The sequence below is a fragment of the Barbus barbus genome (assembly GCF_936440315.1).
Source record: "Barbus barbus genome assembly, chromosome: 14".
Lineage (NCBI taxonomy): Eukaryota > Metazoa > Chordata > Actinopteri > Cypriniformes > Cyprinidae > Barbus > Barbus barbus.
In genome coordinates this window covers 15720593-15741625 of record NC_136742.1, presented here as the reverse complement: position 1 = coordinate 15741625, position 21033 = coordinate 15720593, and the positions used below count along the sequence as shown (strand labels likewise).

The window sequence follows — 21033 nt, the reverse complement described above, 5'->3', positions numbered from 1 at the left end:
AGAGTGGTCTCAAAAGAACACCAAGGATAAAGGCTACAATAAATGTAATGATGACAGAGAGGCAGACAGCAAGGACAAAATCTTTCTGGTTCCTTGTTTGCCGTACAACAGGATCATTCCTTGGTGTGTTTTTATTTTCTTCCTCATCCAAGATGGTTGCTGTTTCCCTACGTGGTCTTGAGCCACTGCCTTTTTTATAGACATGTAGATCAAATACTGATATGTGCTCCCCTCGGAGCCCTGAAATGCATACATAAAGTCCTGCATGCTGCTTTGTAATGTCCTTAATTAGAAGTTTTGGTTGGTTATCTCTGACTTGGCCATGTGGAGTCCACCAATGAACCTGCATGATATCTAGAATACAAATAACAGGAAATTTCATCATTAAATGTGCTTTAGCATTTACATTGTTTACATGTAGATTTTAGGAGTTCCATAGCTTAAGTTATGAATAAAACATTTTTTCAGTAAATTGGACTGTGGTTTTATAACTTCAGTTCAGATAAAGACAAGTAAGCAGAAGTAGCACCTTGACTGTCATTGCTGCAAGGAATTGATATTTGCATCCCCTCGTCCACAATCATGTTATGATAGTAACCAGATGTGCTGGATTCATGTGCTGGACAAGTAAGCTCCGAATCCTTCAGGTGAAGCAGATGTTTTCCTGCATGATGTGGTGGAGAGGCACATACCACTTGCCAGGAAGCATCACCAATTTCTGTATCAAAGCTAATCCATCTTCTCAAAGTCTGCAAGTTGCAGTCACACGTCCATCTGTTGAAGAAGACATTGACCAAGGCATTCAGGTTCCGCAGGGACTGGTAAGTAGGAACAGGAATGGTGACCAGCTGGTTATAGCTCAGATCAAGGACCTGGATGGAATTAGTGAGTCAGTGAAAATGTTTTCCACATTGTAATGCATGCTGAGTTAGATTAGTTAATTTATGCAGTAACTACTGAGTCTGTCAAAAGACATGCCACTAGGGGGAGCACACTCACAAACGTAAAATTGCTCTTAAAATTATTTCCCTTTAAAATAAGATTACAATATCAAGTGGCAGGTATTAAAATGACACTAAAATAAGTTGAGTAGTTATGAGATGTTACCTGCAGCTGTTTTAGGTCTATAAAAGCTTGTGGGTGAATGCTTATGATGCTGTTATGCTGGAGATGAAGCTCTTTCAAATGAATGCAGTTGTTCAGGTCAGTAAGACCTATCTTAGATATCTGGTTAGAAGACAGTTGAAGAATCTGCAGAGACTTTATGCAGCCCAGCCCTGAAAGCAAAATGTATCTTCAGAATATCAAAAGGTAAACATAATGCAATAATTAACAAGCATGCATTAAAAAGAGAAAAACAGTGGATGGCTGAAAAGTGACTCCATAGCTCATGGATGTCCTATAAATTAAGTGTTTGGCTGTGCCCAGATTTAAATCTGAGCTCTACCTGTTACAGCTTGCCTTGACCACATAAAACACAAGCATCTGTTTGTGCCAATATCTGTTGCCGTAACAAAACCTAGCATAGTAGTGCAATGGTTTGGAATGCCACATGAATCACCACTTGTTCAAATCAGGGAGGTTCTTGCAGCAACACCGCTTGAATAACTTAAGGACTTGACTCTCAAGATGTTGGTAATGGCATTCTCATTTATAACTAATAATATTTGCATACGAGTGGCTAATAATTTTTTGTCTTAATATTTAAATGCAAACTATGGTGCTTAAAAAAAACAAAGTATTCAAACCAGTACATCACAAAGGTTCTTGAACACAAAGAATTGAGTTGATTCAGAGAGGAAGGCTTACAATGGTTCTGTCAGAGAAGAGATCGAGAAGTCTCTTGCCTGTTTTAAGAACCATGTTGACCGCCGAGTTGAAACGAGGTTCTGCTGGACAGGGGTTTATCGCAGAGAAACGTTGAGGCTGTGCTCTGAATCACAAGGAGCTGAAAAACATTGAGGCACCACCATCTAATTCAGTGCTTACAGACTGGCCGGATTGGGATCTGCTAAGACTAAGAGCACAATTTAAAATCTGATTCTTGGCCTTTGTTAACAAGTCCCTTTGGATTTCAAACAAAAAAATGACTTTCAAGGCTGACACAGAACCATTAAAAACCTGCCAAAATTGCCTATCAACTGGCTATTATTGATCACATCTTGGAACAGGACAATATTCAAAATCTAAGGCTGATGATACATAGGGCAACTTTTTGAGCAATGTTGCTTGGCAACTTTGGTTAATGTTGCTGTCAATGGGCAACCAGGTGATACACAGGGCCCATGACCAATGTTAAGTATCCAGATAGAAATTAGTTACCCATTTTGAGGAAGTATCCAAGCAACACTGCTCAAAAGAAAAGGTGCTTGGCAGCAGTGCTCAAAAAGTTGCCCTGTGTATCATCAGCCTCAGGGAATGGTAAGTGTTTGAATTGGCTCTCTGTTCCCCAACATTCTACAAGACCTCCAGTTAAATTTCTCTAAACATTTTAACAAAATGCTTTTTGGTGTCTATTTTAATAGTGTTTCTATATTATAATCCAAACTGACTTATTTTTTGGTTAATTAAGTGTGCCAACTGGGTATTTAAAGTGTATTTTCCTTTTTGGAATTTTGAGTGTAAACACACTATGCATATTATACTACAAAATGTCATAGAATAGTGCATAAATACACAAATCGGGACACACCTATAAGTTTACAAAACCTTAAATAGCCATCCTGCACTGTAAGACTTTTGGACACATTAGGACTCAATGCACACATTTATGTAGGATGGTCAAAATACAAGGCCATAATGAAATTCATCCTCTGGAATGTGTTTAGACCATTATTATCCTTTTACAACCTGTTATGAGGCACAGGAATGCCAGCGCCCAACCCTTGTGACTAGATCCCAGGTGATTTCTTTTCACCTCATGCGATTGCACACTCTTCTGACCTAAGTTCCACTGATGAGGCAGTTATTTACCACAGGGTGGAGAATGTGTGTGGGTTTTATGAATTTGACAGATTTAACATAATAAATGACTTTAAATAGGATTCTATTGCAAGTTAATTTAATCGATTTTAGTAGCTGGACACCTAATCTGTTTGTCTGTATCTACCTATCTGTTATGTCCTGTTTTATTTTTGATATGTTTTTTTTGGTCAAAGGAAGGACAGAGATCATTTTTTTTTACAATAAGAGTGTTGAAAAAATTACTAATGCTGTAAGGTAAAGTATGTCTCACGTACATACTCCTGTGGCACATACCCTTTGGTAGATGTTTTAGATGGTTTCTTTCAGCAGACAGCAATTGAAGGTCAGGTGCCCAGGACATGCATTCCTGTCCTCTACTTGACAGGGTCCTAGCGCCTGGTCGATCCTTCTTCAAAATCAGAGACAGGCTCTCCAGAGCATTACTTCCCACCCAAAGTTGCAGAAGTCCCTTCAATTTTACATGACCATAGCTGAGAGGAGCCAGAGAACGCAGGGCATTATTGGATATGTTCAAGGAAACCGCAGTTGGTGGTATGTGTGTGGGAATCTCAGTCAGACCCAAAGAAGAGCAGTTCAGGAAGGGACCGCGTTGGCACAGGCAGGGAACAGGACAGGCAGAGGTGGGGAAAGATTGTGTCCTCCAGAGGTGGAGGAGCAACACTGCCACACCAAGCACTGAGATGTACGCTGACATTATAGTCAGCCCTGAATGATATAAACAACAAATAAGAGATTGGAAAAGTGAAAAAGGAATCCTGACAGAACATGGTATACTCACATTTGTATGGTACTATAGAAAAGACATGCATTTTTAATTTCTTTTTACTGAGCTGTTTAGATAAAAGCAGAGAAATTCTCCCTCATGAAATCCATTGCTGCACCACAAAGTCAATGAAATCAATATTATGTACATGCACATATATATATATATATATATATATATATATAGAGAGAGAGAGATGAAGATGGCGCCGGTGAGATCGGCTGCCGTCACGACTGCTCCGACCAAACTTTGTCTCTTTTTGTTATTTTTTCGTATTGTTAACTATAAACACCGGTTTCTTTTTGTAAGATGGCCATTCTTACATACGACAGGGCCACTCTTATTTCTATTGGTGCACAATGCACTAACCTTTCGCCGATTTTGAACCCGGACCCATCCTGGCCAAGCGAGATCCTGAGGAGGAACAAAGGACCCGACCCGTACCGGCGTCCTCGAGGGAAACGAGCCGGCGTCAGGAACAGGCTGAGGGCTCGCGCACACCGCGCTCCCTTACCAAGTGTCCTGCTCGCCAATGTCCAGTCGCTGAATAACAAACTCGATGACCTCAGGGCAAGAGTCAGGTTCCAGAGGGACATTCGGGACTGCAACCTTCTCTGCTTCACCGAGACATGGCTGAACCCAGCGGTACCAGACCACGCCATCCAGCCGGCCGAGTTCTTCTCGGTTTACCGCATGGACAGAACGCTGGACTCGGGGAAGACTAGGGGAGGTGGAGTATGTCTGATGGTGAACGAACACTGGTGCGACAGCGCGAGCATTGCTCCCCTCTCACGCTCCTGCACACCGAATCTTGAACTTCTGACCATCAAATGTCGCCCTTTTTATCTCCCTCGGGAATTTAGCTCGGTCATCGTCAGTGCCGTTTATATTCCACCTCAAGCGGACACGGACACTGCGATATGGGATTTACATGAAACACTACACCTTCACCAGACACAGCACCGGGACGCCGCATTCATTGTTTTGGGAGATTTCAACAGTGCCAACCTCAAGCGTGCACTGCCGAACTTCCATCAGCACATCAGCTGCCCCACCAGGGGCGAAAGGACATTAGATCACTGTTACACCCCATATAAGAACGGCTACAAGGCACAGTCACAACCACCGTTTGGGAAATCGGACCACGCCGCCATCTTCCTCATGCCTGTTTACAAACAGAGGCTGAAACAGGAAGCCCCGGTGCAGAGGGAGGTCCAACGCTGGACGGACCAATCGGTGGCCGCTCTGCAGGACGCGCTAGATGACGCAGACTGGGACATGTTCCGGCTCAGCTCTGATGACGTCAGCTTGTTTACGGAAGCGGTTGTGGGATTTATAGAGAAACTAATGGATGATACGGTGCAGAAAACCATCATCAGGACGTTTCCCAACCAGAAGCCGTGGGTGGATAAAACCATCCGCGACGCCCTGAGATCCTGCTCCGCTGCCTACAACACAGGGCTCATCACCGGGAACATGGATGATTACAAGGCTGCATCTTACAGCGTGCGCAGATCGGTGAAGGAGGCGAAGCAGCGCTACGGGAGGAAACTAGAGTCGCAATTCCAACATGGCGACTCTAGGAGCCTGTGGCAGGGACTTAGAACCATCACGGACTATAAAACACCACCCTCCAGATCGGGGAATGCGGACGCCTCTCTGGCTGACGAGCTGAACACTTTTTATGCTCGCTTCGAGGCTGCAGCTAATCTCGCTAACGGCGCTAGCGGTGCTAACTGCATGCACGCTGAGGAAGCCGGTGAGGACAACGTATTCACCATCACGGAGCATGACGTGAGGAGGGCATTCAAGAGAGTGAACATCAGGAAGGCAGCAGGACCAGATGGCATCACAGGTCGGGTTCTGAAGGCCTGCGCTGACCAGCTAGCACCGGTGTTCACCGAGATCTTCAACCTCTCCCTGGAACAGTCCATAGTCCCCTCATGCTTTAAGCAGTCCACCATTGTTCCTGTCCCCAAGAAACCGCAGCCCACCTGCCTAAACGACTATCGCCCTGTAGCCCTCACATCAGTGGTGATGAAGTGCTTTGAGAGACTGGTCAGAGACTTCATCATTGCATCACTACCAGACACACTGGATCCACTACAGTTTGCATACAGACATAACCGCTCCACGGAGGATGCCATCTCACACCTCCTCCACACCACAACAAGTCACCTGGACTGCAGAAAAGGGAATTATGTAAAAATGCTGTTTGTGGACTACAGTTCAGCGTTTAACACCATAATTCCCTCCACACTCACCTCCAAGTTGGAGGTCCTTGGTCTCAGCACATCCTTGTGCCAATGGATCTCTAGCTTCCTGAAGGACAGACAGCAAGCCGTACGGATGGGTAAACACACCTCATCCTCCATCACCCTAAGTACTGGAGCCCCTCAAGGTTGTGTTCTGAGCCCCCTGCTGTACTCACTGTACACTTATGACTGTGTGGCCACTTCCAACTCCACCACCATCATTAAGTTTGCTGATGACACTGTTGTGTTGGGCCTGATCTCAGACAACGACGAGACGGCCTACATACAGGAGATTAAGAACCTGGAGAGTTGGTGCCAGGTGAATAGTCTACACCTGAACATCAGCAAAACTAAGGAGCTGATAGTGGACTTCAGTACGAAGCAGGAGCGGTCATACCAGCCGATCACGATCAGCGGGACTCCAGTGGAGAGAGTGGACAGCTTCAGATACCTGGGTGTTCACATCACGCAGGACTTGACTTGGTCCTGTCATACCAGCACCCTGGTGAAGAAGGCCAGGCAGCGTCTGTACCATCTGAGACGCTTAAAGGACTTTAGACTTCCCTCTCGGGTGCTTAAGACTTTTTACACCTGCACCATCGAGAGCGTCCTGACGGGCAGCATCACTTCCCGGTTCGGGAACTGCACTATGCAGGACAGACGAGCCCTCCAGAGGGTGGTGCGTTCAGCGGAACGTACCATTCACACCGAGCTCCCTAACCTGCAGGACATCTACAGCAAGCGGTGCCTGACCAGGGCCAGGAAGATAGTGAAGGACCTCAGCCATCCCAACAATGGACTCTTTTCTCTGCTGCGTTCAGGGAGACGCTTCCGCTCCATGAAGGCGAACACAGAGAGAATGAGGAGGAGCTTCTTCCCGCAGGCCATTCGGAGTCTAAACCACTCTCCACTCTAAGCACATCACCCCACACTTCCACTTTGCATTTTTCAAGTACAATCTGCACTAATTTGTAGAAGGTTACGTAAGGATAAATGAGTGGGACTTACATACCATTTGTCTTTGTCTTTAGTATCCTTTTACTCACTTATACACTTTACTGCACTGCACAGCACAGCACACGGACACTTTATCACTGACATACACTTTACTTTTTATAGAATCTATATAGAATCATATTATATTTTTTATTCCTCATATCTATTTTTATTGTCATATCTATTTGTTATTTTATTTTATTGCTAGTTTATTCTGTATATATGTTTACTGTACTTTTTCTATTTGTATTTTTGTAAACTTGAGGTTTTTCTTAATTTTGTTGGACAATTTGTTGGACAGTCGTACAATACATTTCACTACATGTCGTACTACGTATGTATATGTATGTGACAAATAAAATGTGAATTTTGAAAAAGAGAGAGAGAGAGAGAGTTGAAAAGAGTGTAAATGATTAAACATCAGTCCTTTAATTGCCAAAGCTTAAGGGAAAATTCAAGTAAACGTTTATACAACTCACAGATAGACTTTGAAAAAATACCTAGTAGATTTGTTTAAAACTAACCTTTTAGGGTAGCAATTCTCCACTCGGCTCTGTCTGTAGCTCTGGATAATTACCAACAAAACACTGAGACCGACTGAGAAATTCTTTTATTTTAACTCCCAACTTCCCTAAGATCAAAGTCTGAATAACATTATGGCACCAGACACACACACACAAAGAACAATCTTTCTACAATCACTCACTTGCCTGAGTTAATGTCTTACTCAGGTTTGCTCCCTCCCAAGCATATTAAGAATATAAAAAGTTAAATAAATGAAAATACATAAATAAAAATACTATTTAATGTTAAATAAGAATAAAGTTTTTACATACATATGCAGTGATATATTAGTCAATTGCCACTAGATCATTGACCAAAATGAATAATCGACAAGTAAATTAATATCTTAACTCAGTTGTCACATGATATAGTTAGCAGCTCTATTATTTATTGTTGAAATGGATGCATCTAACAGTCCCAACTATCACGATACACAGTTTTTTTTTCAAAAAAATTGCATTTGCATTTATTAACAAAAACACTGCAATATGAAAGCATTTATTTGTGACTTCCCTTCTGACAATGTTGAAAAAATCTAAAACCATAGAAGATCAGATGGTTTCAGATTAACAGACTTATCCTTATAGGGTTGAAAAGAAAGTCACATCTGACAGTCTCTTAAGATTTTTAGTTTGGACATCACAATAATACTGTGTTCAGAAACAACAATAAATATCACACATGTAACCAGATGAACCAGGCCAAGAACGTTATATTGCACAAAATATCACACTCAGGTAACTCAATTATATATCATAGAAGTTTCCTGTTTTTTATCTTATCAAAAGATATCATACTGGTACAAACCTCTGAATGTGTCATTAGTAATTTCTCATTAGTCCATAGCACTCAAGAGAAGGTGATTGGGCACTATGATACAAGCCTTGAAAATATGTTTCAGGATCAGACTTACAATGTTACTTATGTAAAATGCAGCTTAAAGCCAGTTGCTGTGCTGATCCTGCTTCAGTGAAGACAGAGGTTATTACAAAAAATCATCACCAAGTAAACATTTGTGATATAAAAATCAACCCTGAAAAAATCTCAATGACATCTGAGCTGTTTAATAATATTGGCCTCTTTAAATCCCCTCTTCTAAAACCACATTGACCAGGTAGAACTAGTCTTTCAGACCAAAGAATGGAGAAGGTTTAGACACACACTATTTTAACCCTTGTATCAGTCAAACAACACCCCTCTTTTTATGTGCCCATTTGATGGTTATTAATGACAGGAGGGGATAATAAAACAGTGTAATAATATTGCTCAGAAAATCACTGGACTCAATTACTCTGCTACAAAACAATATAAAAAGCACATGCAGTGAAGGCTGAAAATAGGAAGCTTAAAGGCTGTTAAACACTGAGGTGAGCCAATGACAACACACAGGGAGCTCTCGGCCATAAAAGAAAACGGTACTGTTTGTGCTGGGTTGGATTTATGGTTATAAGGGAGCCATTATCATCATAGAGGTATGTGTGTATGTGTGTGTGTTCTTAGAACTCTAATAAAGCTGAGTATGTAGAAAAAAACTGTCCAAGTGGGTAGGTGTGTGAGGGTGGATAATGTGCATTTTTTGTGTATTGCATGTGTATACACTAATATTATAATTATTGTCCAGCTTTTTTGGAAAATAAAAAACTAAATATTACCATCTTTGTATCTTTTACCAGTTCACACTAAATATTCATATTAAGGCATTAATGAGCATGTGTATGTGTTTTCCAGTGGTATTCCTTTCTCTTTCATTAGTGTGCTGCTCTACACGGATTGTCGGATGTTTGGCAGCCCATGTTGGGGTATTTGACCTGCACTCTGAATAGCGTCCCGTCTGCACACATGCAAAGTTTATACCTCTCCAGCCCTTCACTGAAGTACAGGTCTCCCCCTAAAGAGGAGTTCGGTATACGTGAAGGACTGAACATCACTGAGCCATTCAGAATAATGCTGTTTTCCTGCACACAAAATAGAAAAAACAACATTCATACACTCTTATTTATATGTTTAGATTAATGGATTAATGGATGACTATCTTATTATAGCATTTAAGTTTCATTTTTTATTTTTTTTTTAAGAAAAAGTTAAGGCTGTCAAACAATTAATCGCAATTATTCTCATCCAAAATAATATGTTTAAATATAAATATATATAGCGTCGCAATTAATCACTTGACAATCCAGGAAAAAATTAAATTAAGTTAACGTACACCTAAAATATTAACAAAAACCTTTCAATTATTTTAATTACATACCGCTTTTAGCTCAATGCCCCCACCCATGCTGAACTCCACGGTTTTGCCCATGATGTAAACTCCCTCGTTGCCACGAATAATGGCCTTACCATCTCCTTTGATAGTGAGGTCTGATGATGCATTGCTGGTGATCTGCAAAAGATGGCAGTGAGTCACTGTACAAACAAACCTCATATTTGACTAATCAAAAGACCTAGATTAAGATGATCATATATCTCATATCAAGACTTTTCATATGTACAATTTGTCCTGACATATAAGTGATGTATGCGATGTGATAAAAATTGCACTCAATTATTCAGGTTTAATAAGACTATGAATCAGGACTATGAGTACTGTTGCTTACTCTCTCAGTAGAGGCTTTCTTCACATTGAGAACCTTGACCTCTTTGGGCAGGTGGAACTCATGGGTGTCAAAGTCAGTGCTAAAGAAAGTCTTCTGAGTGCGGGGGTCAGTGAAGGAGATGCCCAAGTCGCTGACGATAGACGTCTTATCTTCCTCGACGCTCAGCTTGGTGTTGCCCTGCCGGAACACCACCTGTAACTCACACAGAGAACCCCTAAATCAACACACTTTCTCATGTCATCACTCAGAGCTTGTTGAAAGAAAGTCAGATACTATGCTGACTGACTGGGTTATTGTTGCCAGTAATGACAAGGTCCTGGTCCTTCCTGCCGCCCACTGTGCTTTTGTGTAGTGGATGGACAATGCCCATATCGGCCTTCTGCTTGAAGCGTAGCAGTCCACTCTCATGAAACTCCATACTTTCACAACCTCCAGGACCAATCCGTATCACTGTCCATATCACCAGTGTTATCTATAAAACACAAAGAATGTACAGATAATGATTAAGTGTCTCTGTATTCAGTGAGAGAGAGATGAAACTCAAATTATATGAAAATGTCTTGTATTTTTTTCCAAAATTATTTTGATGCTAATTTTTGAGTATATCCTTTCATATTAATATCACAGACACAACAAAGAACCGATAAACTCACAATGAGGTTGATGAGCGCAAGCAGAAAAAGTAGGATGATTATGCCAATGGCAATGATGCCCTTGCGACCCCTCAGTCCTGTTTTGTGGAGTCTCTCCTCTTCAATCGGAACATATCCAGCCTTAAAATTACTGTTGTGCTCTTTATTAACTGATCTGCGCTCAATAGCTTTCTCCCTCATGGACTTCTTCACCGGTGCATTTGGGATTTCCTGTGTATATTAGGAAAAAGAAGATGGTACATTAGATGCTACAATTATTGTCTGTTACTGCACATTTACTAGACACTCTGCTACAAGTGGTTTACCATACAAGAACCCTTTCAAATTATAGCAAATACTCTTACTTGATTTACAATTAAGATATTTTCTAGGCTTCGGTGATGAATTTGGGTGTAAAATTTCAATTATGTAAGTATGTATTCAATTATTATGATAACCCTTGAAATGTATTTTTTTCCAAATAACCAACCAACCAACTGTTTTCAAAGTTAATTTTGACTAGATAAAATGAATTCAGTTATCCTCCAGTTCACACAGGTGTAATAGCATAATAACCAGCGGTGTAGTTTGTTTTATCATCTTCACTAATCATTGACAACCACACAATGTCAAAATACTTTTTAATTTAAACAGCACATGTCTTTTATATAATAACGTTTTATCAAATTTGTATCTAATTCCTAGCATATATATTTTTAATATGCTTGCAATAAATATCATTTCAGTCTAATATTTTATTATATTTTAATAATTTATATTTAATTATGTAACTCCATGTTAGTTTTAAGCATGCTGTAATAATTTTGGGACCAGTAGTACAGTGTGTAATAATAATACTTCATATTCTCAGTACTTATATATATATTTTGTCTCATCTTTTGGAGTATTTAGTAACTTTGGATAGAGCACTAAAAGAGACACAAATGATTTTCAAACTGAGTTACAAGGGAGTCTGATGTGGGAATATGCAAAAAAATAACCAATCTCAGCCCCCCCCCCACTACACATTAATTATCAATAAACACATTCAAGCTATTAAAGAGTGACGGCTAAAAAAGAAAGCAGTGTTGCAGTCTTCAGGAATGCAGTAGCGTGTGTCTGTAAGTTATGCCTAAAAATAAATGACACGCAGCCCTTTCCTCTGTAATAAACACGAGCGAATGGTTTTATTTTAAAGCTCCAAAGAATCACCATCTAGTATAACCACTATAAACTGTAACCCTCCGTATAATGAGTCAATTTTTCCATAAACGGACAGGGCATAAATCGCGTTATTCATTCACACACATCGCCATAGACATCTTTACAATTTTAAAATGATCGCATTAACGTTCAAAATCGCTTGAAAAGCAATGCAAATGAGCAAACATTTACAATTCACATTGAAAACAGACCTGTTCCGACGCCATGCTGCCCCTCCCTCTCCAGACCACAGCTTCACAGACACACAGCCTGAGGAGAAACCACTGCGAGAGAACCGATATCAAGCAGTAGCTACTTTCAAACAGACAAACCTTCACACGGATTATACGCTTCAAACATGGCTAAATGAGGTTTTCCATACATATAGGCCAGTGTTGAAGATGAAACGAGTTACTTTTAAGGGAGCACTATAGCTATGTTAGATGGTTTGTTCCTCCGCTATAAAGAGGACACACATATATATAGACTCGCCGTATAAGGAAAGTAAAAAAACATCAGAAAATTTCCCAACTTTTTGATTTTAGTTCAAATTTCTATTTTCACTGAGGAAATATTAACAGAAAAATTAAAACAAATATATAACAACCCTATCTTTTAAAATACATATATACAATTGTTAAACGTTTTTTTTTCAAAATTAAAAGTAGATTACATCAGACACTGCTTTTGCAAAATATTGTTAAAATATTTTTTAATTAAGCATTATTGATAGCAAAAGTAGCATTTCTCTGCGTAAATAGTCTGTTTATTTATTTATTTAAGTATAAAGTGATCAGTTATGTGCGTTTAGGTGTTTTGTGTTGTGTTTATTGAATTGTTTTAGTGTTTACCAATGCGTAACCTCTTTGTTTTACTAGGTCACAGTTGCTGGATAATTTAAATTAAGTCATGCAACAGGTACAATGCAATATTTGAAATTATTTATTTTCATTTAATTTGAGATCAGGACAGAAGCTTGTGACTGTGTCACGTGGTATAACGATGGAAACTCAATGAAGGCATTACACCTGCTCTTCAAGAGAATGTAAATAAAGATCTTCCTGCACTTGACATTTGACACCCACTTAACAGTGTGAGATTTCATCTCTGAAAACTGAGCTTCACCTTCAGACAGAGACACTGAGTAACATAATAAGAGGCCGTGTTAAAGAAACACAGCTCGTATGGTTCAGGCGGTCCATATTGTGTTTATACAGCTATATTTCCTCAAAGTGAGAAGTCTAGCAAACCGTTGCTACAACTAAAAGCGCGTCCATGGTTTCAGTGAAAGTCGAGGGAGTGAATGGTGGGCTTTTACTAGCAGTATAAATACCAAGAGCACAGGATTACAGCAGCAGATCTGCAGCTATGGCTGACACTTTACGAAGACTGGTCAGATCATCTCCATACGGTGCTTTGCAGGACAAACTGGAAGCTTGGTACAAAGACTATCATGTAAGTCATCAATAATTCAAGCTGCACTTAGTCTGGGATCAACTAAGTTTACTATAGTCACAGACTTTACATTCTGTTTAATCAGTTATGTGTATAATATCAACAAGTGCACAAATTCAGGATTGTGATATTTGAGATTCTGTCTGTTTTGGGACTGTTTTCACTACATGTATTTAAAGTATTTAGATGCTTTGTGGTTGGACTGAATATGCACAACAATCTGCAGTTGTTAGATGGCCATAATATACTGGAGTAGTTGCCAAGCATCCTGAATATGCGCAATAGTGTCCTGCATTGTGCTTTTATAACAACAGACCTGAGTTGGAATATTTACTTTATTACATGGCTTTTCCAGCAGAGTTAGGTTTCTATGGACGCTCGTTGTCAGGACAACTCGGACTCCATTCCTGAGCACTTCTGATTGGCTGAGAGCAAACGTGCGCGCTCCCGTCGAGCTTGTGTTTTCTGAATGGAGAGACTTTATACTGTCTTCTTGTGTAATGCAATTTTATCTTCAAAATTTACAATTTTACAATTAGTAATCATCAGTTTTAAACACACATGGGTCAATGAAGTATAGTTTATTTTATTTATCATTAATTTATTCTAAAAAAATATGTCAAATAGAATGTGCTGAGAAGAGATTAGCCTAATTAATTTTGTACATGCTAAACATGTTTTTAGTTTTTCAGTAATTTGGATATTTTTGTGGGTCAAAAATGTCTAGTTGGTGTCTCTTTATTAGGCTGAAATTCTTTTAAAAAGAGATAAATGTAGTAGATAAACAGTTGTAAATATTAAGCAATTTTACTTTTTAAGCTTGTCCACCAAGTCAAAATAAGCGTGACAAGAAGCGATTTTGTTTTAATTTGTAAGTAAAAAAACTACATTTAAATTAAAAGTTAAATAATACTTAGTTTTTTAATTGTTTTAAATAAAAAAAATTAAAAAGGCATATTTTGTTAAGGTCAAATGAAGTAACGTTATGACTGCTGATTCTTTTTTTTTTTTACATGAATACAAAGTTTGCAAATAAAGAATTTGGAATATCAGAATGAGTTGTTTTATACCTATTTGTCAGTATTAGCAAAGCATTATTGCAATGCCAAAAATTAAATTGTTTTCATACTACTTGATCAGGAAGTTCGATATATGATTCAGCCCATTATTGCAGTTGGGGGGCATTTACACAAATGCTACTTCACTTGTCGCTGTTAGTTTCACACTAACTTGCTACACCTCATCTTATAACAACCTTTGGTCATATTTTCTCACAGGTGTTCTCATGTGACCAGAACCTGAATAGGTGCTGTGAGCTAGTGGAGCTCACCTCTAAAATTCAGGGTCAATTGTTCACCATACTCAACCTTACAGCACAAGAAGGTAACACATGGATCTCCCCCTATCTTTACCTTCAGTATTTAAATACAGTATAATCTAATTCACCTTTAGCATGTCACATGGTAATTTCTTCTATCTGACAGTTTTAACAATAACGTTCAAGCAGATTCTCTGTCCTCTTTCTTCCTCAGGGGGACATTATTCAGGTGTTGACACACTGAAATCTCGCCTTTTACCATGGCTTGGCTCTTGCTTCACCATTGCAGCTTCGTCTGTCTCTACAGATACCAGCCTTAGCCTCATTCAGGTCAGATGGATATCCAGAATCCTCTGCTGTCTTTAACATTTGTTCCACATGTTAGCAACCACCAGTATGAGTTTTGTGTATAATGGTTGTGTTCATGAGTAAAATAAATATACCTGCATGTATGTGCGTGCATCTCTGTGTTGGCGCTTGTGTACTTTTGTGTGTGCTGATCAGGAATCTATGGGGAAAGATCGGAAGATTCGTGAACTATCCTCAGTTCATGAGAGCGACATGCAGAAAATAGAAGACAAGCTTTGTTCTACACGTATCGAGTTGGGCACAGTTAAACAGGAGTCGGTATCAATTCTAGTAACAAGTCTAAATGAGATAGTTGGTGATATGAGTGTCAGTAGGGATGTGAAATTCTGTATGAATTTCTTTATATAATTACCAACATCCTAATCAGGGTGCAATTTACAGAGAGGTCTGGGGGAATATTTGAAAAAGAATGTCATTACTAGCTACAGTACGTTTACATGCACCCAAAAAGTCTGTCAGTAATTGGACTGAAAAGCCTTCATGCAAACGCCTTTCTAACATCTTTCTAATTGTTTTACAAACTGGTCAGTTTTGAGGAGACTGGATATTTACTAGTATTTTTGCTAAATAATAAGCTCTTCTGACATATTTTTCAGATTTTTTGGGTATGTCATCAAGGTTAAAACAACAGTTATACTCCGGTAATATTGTAGCTGTGGCTTTCTCCAGTCCTGAACACGGTGACTGAAGCACTGTATATGCACTCAAGTTTTGTTCAGAATACATAAATGCACATGTAAATGAAAGTGTCAATTGGATTGCAAAGTTAAGGGCTCATATTAACAGAATGCTAACCCCCAACAAATTGCACCCTGATCCTACACAATACACTGTAATACAGACATGCTAAAGAATCAGTGTTACATCTTATACTCCATACAAATCAATCAAATTCAGCTGTATTGTTTATTTGATACCAGGCTTGCTGACACCCAGATTGAACTGGACTCTACAAAGAATAAATCTGCAACCACCCTGTTGGCCACAGAGGATGAAATACTACATCTAAAAGCAGAGTGAGTCAGAGATGGTCTGTTTTTTCTCTTTTTGGATTAAACCATAGAACATAAAATGTTTGAGAATTTTAAATGTATTTTTTGTTAAATTACTGAATTATATATTTGTGTCAGGTTGAGAGTTGCTCAAGATCAGGTTGATCTGTATAAGAGAAAGCTGGATGTACTTGATGACTATGAGAGGCAGGTCAGAATCCTACGAGATGAGGTCTCGTTTCTCACCGCTGAAAAAACTATTCTACAGGAGAGGTACATTTGACATGAAAACACCTCGTTGCTTAGTGCAAATGAGACTTAAGCAGGCCTAACTTTCTCTCTTGACTCACTTCCAGATTGGTCAGGAGCCGTTCACCTAGTCCTCTTCCCCGCCGGAGTCGCTCTGTTAGCCCTGTGAGGGGTGAGTCTCCTACACGCGCACAGCTCACCAGTTCCTCTCGGCACGCGCGGCTGGTGTCCCGTTTCTCAGACCTGTACGCCACAGAGAGACTGGAGTCCCAGAGTCTCCTGCGCAGATACATTGACGACCTGGAAACAGTCCAGAAGATCCTTTTTATCGCTGTTGTGGTAACAATAACACTGGTTATCTATTTCCATCCTGTGATAACCAATAGTGTTAGCTAATAATAATGTTATGGTGCTTTCTAAAATTTTAAAATAGTAAAGAACACAGCAGTTACTTAATTTGAACAAATTATATTATATTATAGCAGCAGGGAAGATGCTGTATTATGCTGTATTATAATATTTTGTTTTGTCCAATAGGAATCATTTCAGGCTGCTAAGATGGCCTATCGGCAGTTTAAAACACGTGTGAGGAAGACACTTTCCTCCACTCACATTGGTCCTGAGAGTCTGGAGGACGCAGTGGTGGATTACATTGTGAGAAATCTGGATCTGTATGATGTGCAGACGAGCGTTAATGTAGGTTTGACCATGGTTGCACACTCTGATACATTTTTGTGATTAATTATGGCAGCTCTGAAATTCTAAATGTTTTTCATGTAATTTATTGTTATAAGCCTATTTATTACATAGTTTTTTTATTGTAACGGTATATTTTATTTTGAATAGTATTAGTAACAACACTGCTGTGTTCATCTAATGTAGTTTCCTTTAGTGTTGTTGAATAACATTTCATCTGTTCATTGTTCATTTCCATCTACAGGATGTGATCAACGCGATGAATGTAAACCCACTCATCTCTTTCCCTCCGGAGGTGGACTTTGTTCTGATCAGCAGCTTCATTAGGGTAGCATGTCGAATAGCATTTGCTATGCAGACTCTGGACCCAGCACTGGACCTGGCCTTCAGCTCAGATGGAGAACTCTACAGTGACGTTAAGTGAGTGGAGCTCATACATCAGACACACTCATACATACACATCAACACATCTTGAGATGCATCTTTTATCTCCTCACACACAGAATTTGCAGAATTTGAAATGCAAAACGTTTTTAAAGATGCAAAAATATACTTTCTCTTCCTCTCAGGTACAGGCGCAGCTTTGACTCTGAGTTCACCGCTCCGCTTGTGGCGTATCACGTGTGGCCTGCACTGTTGGAAGGAGACACTGTCATACTGAAGGGAGAGGCGGTCACTAGGAGAGGAGCTCTGGTATGTGGAGGACATTCAGAGAAAATCAATCTAAATAGCATTCATACTAGTCATGACATGACCATACTTCATAGAAAAGAAGAAAAAACTTATCTAAGAAGAAAAAAAGTAGGGTTTTTGTGGATATTTTTGTTAATGCTTTTTTAATAAGTTTTATGCATTATTTTGAAAGAACTATTACATTTGTAAATCTAAACGAATAGTATTATAAATGATTAAACATGAAGAATGTTTAGGAGTTTAAAACTGAATAAACTGAATTTGATTTAAAATTGGAAAGAAACTGAAATGATGTTTGTGTGGATGTTTTCTCTAGTGGAGAAGCAGAAGTCGTAGCTCCAGTCCTGTTCGCTCTCGCTCAGGAAGCCCCAGCCGCACATTTGTGAGTTTCTACTGACAACTCCAGCAGTTAGTCTTCCAATTTAAGGAATAATTCACCAAGAAATATTAAATTGTCATTATTTACACACCTTTTTTGAAAGCTGTATGAATTTCTTGTTTCTGTGGGACATAAAAAAGTTATTTTATAGTAGAATGTCTAAGGTGCTGTTTTCTTTATAATGTCTGTCAAACAAGAACGCAAAGTGTGATGGGTCAATCACAAGCAACATGTCAAGCAAGATTTTCAGTTAATAATGATTTAAGTCAGCTGTGTTCCTCACACAAAGCTATCATATTTTTATAGTTAATATTATGGTGTGTTTTGGAGCTTGACAACCCCTGGTCCCCATCCACTTTCACTGTATGAAAGAGAGCAGTTTAGACTTTCTGCTAAACCCCCGCTTTTATACCTCATACAGGTTTAGAATGAGGGTAAATAAATTATGTCAGAATTGTCATTTTGTTGCTTAATTCCTTAAACATTCCCAAAAGCACACAAGAAAAACAATATAGTCCACAATATAGTATACAGTCCACAATTCATTGTGCCCATTAGTTTTCTTCATTTTCTTGCACAAGCTTCCTCACTGAGTCTGAGGGTTAGTACAACTTCTTTGCAAATTCTTGTATTCTACAGTGGAATTCTTACAAAATAATTTCTGCCGTCTTTTAAGTCATGTCACTCTCTGTCTCTCTGTCAGATTCCCAGTCGTAGTCGAAGCCCTTCCCCTGGACGTCTCTCAAGTAATCGACTTTAAAATTTGATACCTGACCTCACTTCACGCTGGATACAGAACCAAACAGAAACAGATTTATCAAAACAGATTTATTTTCCAGTTTTAACATATTTTTTTCTATGTGTGGGATGAGTTAGAAACTAAAGTGGAAAACAATTACCTTTAATAGTGACTCAGTACTTTTTTGTCATTTAGTCATTTTTAAACAGAAAGCACTATTTACAAGCTCCAAACTAACATTTTCTGAGTGGACTGCACTTGACTGGACTGCACTTGACTTGACTTGCCAGTTAAACCTTAATTATATTAGATCAGCACCATGAATATGGATTGTACTGATCTGTGACTCAAAGTGAGGGAACAGTTCTCTAAACGTTAACATTTTACTCAGTGAGTCTAACAGGACCATTGCACATTACGCTACCATTTTTTTAATTAATATTTTTTTAAACTTTTGAATGGTGGTGTATGTGCTTGTTAAGGTGCTCTGTTTGTCTGTGATAGCTGGACAAGTCCTTTAAGGTGCTATTCTTTCTATTTTTTAGGATGCAGTGTTTTCATATATATTTATGTGATTTTTATCTATACAGTAGGAAATAGAAAATCTGTTGTCACACCTGCACACCAGCACTTTTGTAATTCAGATTGCCTGGAGAATATTAATTGGCTCTTTTGCAATGAGATCTGTATTTTTGTCATCACTCTAAATATAAGTGCTGTATGTGAAGTGTTTCTAGTGAACTGTCATTAATGAGTTTCTTCTGTGTAGTACATAATCTTTTACAGAATGCATTGAATGTATTTTTTTAAGGCCACTTTTAATGTCAATTAAATTTTTTCCTAATGTTGGTGCTATTTTTTTTTTTTTTTTTTTAACTTCGGTACAAAAGAATCCGACTGCAGTGTTTTGATATTTTAAGCTGTTCAAAACCTCAATCTTACAGTATAAATTTAAGGTGCTCAGTCTGTTCTCCTAATTTTGTCATGTTTACTCAAATCATTTAATAAATTTGTCTAAACATACAGATATGTGTGAGTGTGAATCATTTTTAAATTGTTAAACAGAGATAAATTATTTTACTGTATGAAAATAACCGAGTGCATGTAATAAAACCCAAAAAAATGACTCAGTGTTCATACCATTAATGTATGTATGTTATTACTTAGTTTTCCTAGTCATAATAGAATATATAAAGGAAGCCAAGGTTACATAAAAGATGGGTTATGCTGACGTCATTATAATGTGAGCAGTCTAAATACATTATTCTGTCTGTACCCACGTCCACTCGTCTTCCACTTCCACTAGAGGTCACTCACATCCTACTAAACTGAGGAGAATACAGCTTTATTATGCATCCATTGTTCCATGGAAACTGGGATAATATAAAAGTTCCAATCAGTAAATAAAAAAGTGATTTCTTCTGAAAAGTCATTTTAAAAATAATGTACACTCTGCAACTTCAGCATCCTAATAAAAGCATCCTAATTAAATAATTAATGTAGGATCAAATAAATAGCTTAAAATAAAATAATTTAAATATTGTTATATTATTTATTAATATTTTGAATTTATTTGAAATTATTTTGTTTGTTTGTTTTTAGTTATGTTTATTTGTATAAATTTTTTGGTGTTGTTGTTGAATATTTGTATTTTGCTTTAATTAATTTTTATTTTAGTGATTTTGTACTTCAACTTATTTAATTTCAGTTAGTTTCCAAGGCAACATTTTTTTTTATATGTTCTTCAAGTAATATTTATTTTTCATTTTATTTCAATTAACAAAAGTTCTTTTTAATAGTTTTGGTTCTTGTTAGAAACTAAAAGCTGTTTGATTTTACATACAGGTTACCATGTTGAGATCACATGACCAGCCAGATATTACTCACTTTATCTCGGTAACTCTCTTTTATTGGATTTTTTTTTTTTCCCCACAGAATAAATGAATCATGGCTGACTACAATGATTTCTACAATGACACTTGTAGCAGTGTAACTTCAAGACAGCACAAAATAAACAAAACATTACTTGCGTTCCTTTAAAGTATGAATTTTCAACTGTAAGGGGAAGTCGTGGCCTAATGGTTAGCGAGTCGGACTCGTAATCCAAAAGGTTGCGGGTTCGAGTCTCGGGCCGGCAGGGATTGTAGG

The 21033-nt window shown here is 38.4% G+C and overlaps 2 protein-coding genes across 3 annotated transcripts; one reads left to right on the top strand and one right to left on the bottom strand.

Moving 5' to 3' along the window:
* Positions 1–7406: 7406 nt before the first annotated feature.
* LOC306880187 (beta-sarcoglycan-like) lies at positions 7407–12496 on the bottom strand. 2 transcript variants are annotated; one of them, XM_079433524.1, is made up of 6 exons: positions 12208–12496; positions 10814–11023; positions 10447–10632; positions 10161–10352; positions 9815–9946; positions 7407–9518 (listed from the first exon to the last, which is right to left on the bottom strand). In XM_079433524.1, the coding sequence occupies exons 1-6, from the start codon at positions 12220–12222 to the stop codon at positions 9312–9314; spliced, it is 942 nt and encodes a 313-aa protein (XP_079289650.1). In that variant the 5' UTR covers positions 12223–12496; the 3' UTR covers positions 7407–9311. The 2 variants fall into 2 exon arrangements, with proteins under 2 accessions (XP_079289650.1, XP_079289649.1); XM_079433523.1 differs by having other exon boundaries at positions 7593–9518; positions 10161–10358; positions 12208–12238.
* Positions 12497–12988: 492 nt separating this feature from the next.
* LOC306880084 (mitochondria-eating protein) lies at positions 12989–18236 on the top strand. The gene is made up of 11 exons (XM_079433376.1): positions 12989–13450; positions 14728–14833; positions 14983–15098; positions 15273–15391; positions 16058–16153; positions 16268–16402; positions 16486–16717; positions 16916–17074; positions 17319–17494; positions 17644–17767; positions 18084–18236. The coding sequence occupies exons 1-11, from the start codon at positions 13364–13366 to the stop codon at positions 18162–18164; spliced, it is 1431 nt and encodes a 476-aa protein (XP_079289502.1). The 5' UTR covers positions 12989–13363; the 3' UTR covers positions 18165–18236.
* The last annotated feature ends 2797 nt before the right edge of the window (positions 18237–21033 follow it).

What these genes read in the sequence shown, in the direction of transcription:
- LOC306880187 (XM_079433523.1), bottom strand. An exon ending in TTACTGGCAACAATAACCCA is followed by an intron (nt 10,359 to 10,446) that starts GTCAGTCAGCAT and finishes TCTCTGTGTGAG; the next exon opens with TTACAGGTGGTGTTCCGGCA. An exon ending in GGGGCATTGAGCTAAAAGCG is followed by an intron (nt 9,519 to 9,814) that starts GTATGTAATTAA and finishes TTTTGTGTGCAG; the next exon opens with GAAAACAGCATTATTCTGAA.
- LOC306880084 (XM_079433376.1), top strand. Translation starts at nt 13,364, where the DNA reads ATGGCTGACACTTTACGAAGACTGGTCAGATCATCTCCATACGGTGCT. An exon ending in AAAACTATTCTACAGGAGAG is followed by an intron (nt 16,403 to 16,485) that starts GTACATTTGACA and finishes ACTCACTTCCAG; the next exon opens with ATTGGTCAGGAGCCGTTCAC. An exon ending in ATGTGCAGACGAGCGTTAAT is followed by an intron (nt 17,075 to 17,318) that starts GTAGGTTTGACC and finishes TTCCATCTACAG; the next exon opens with GATGTGATCAACGCGATGAA.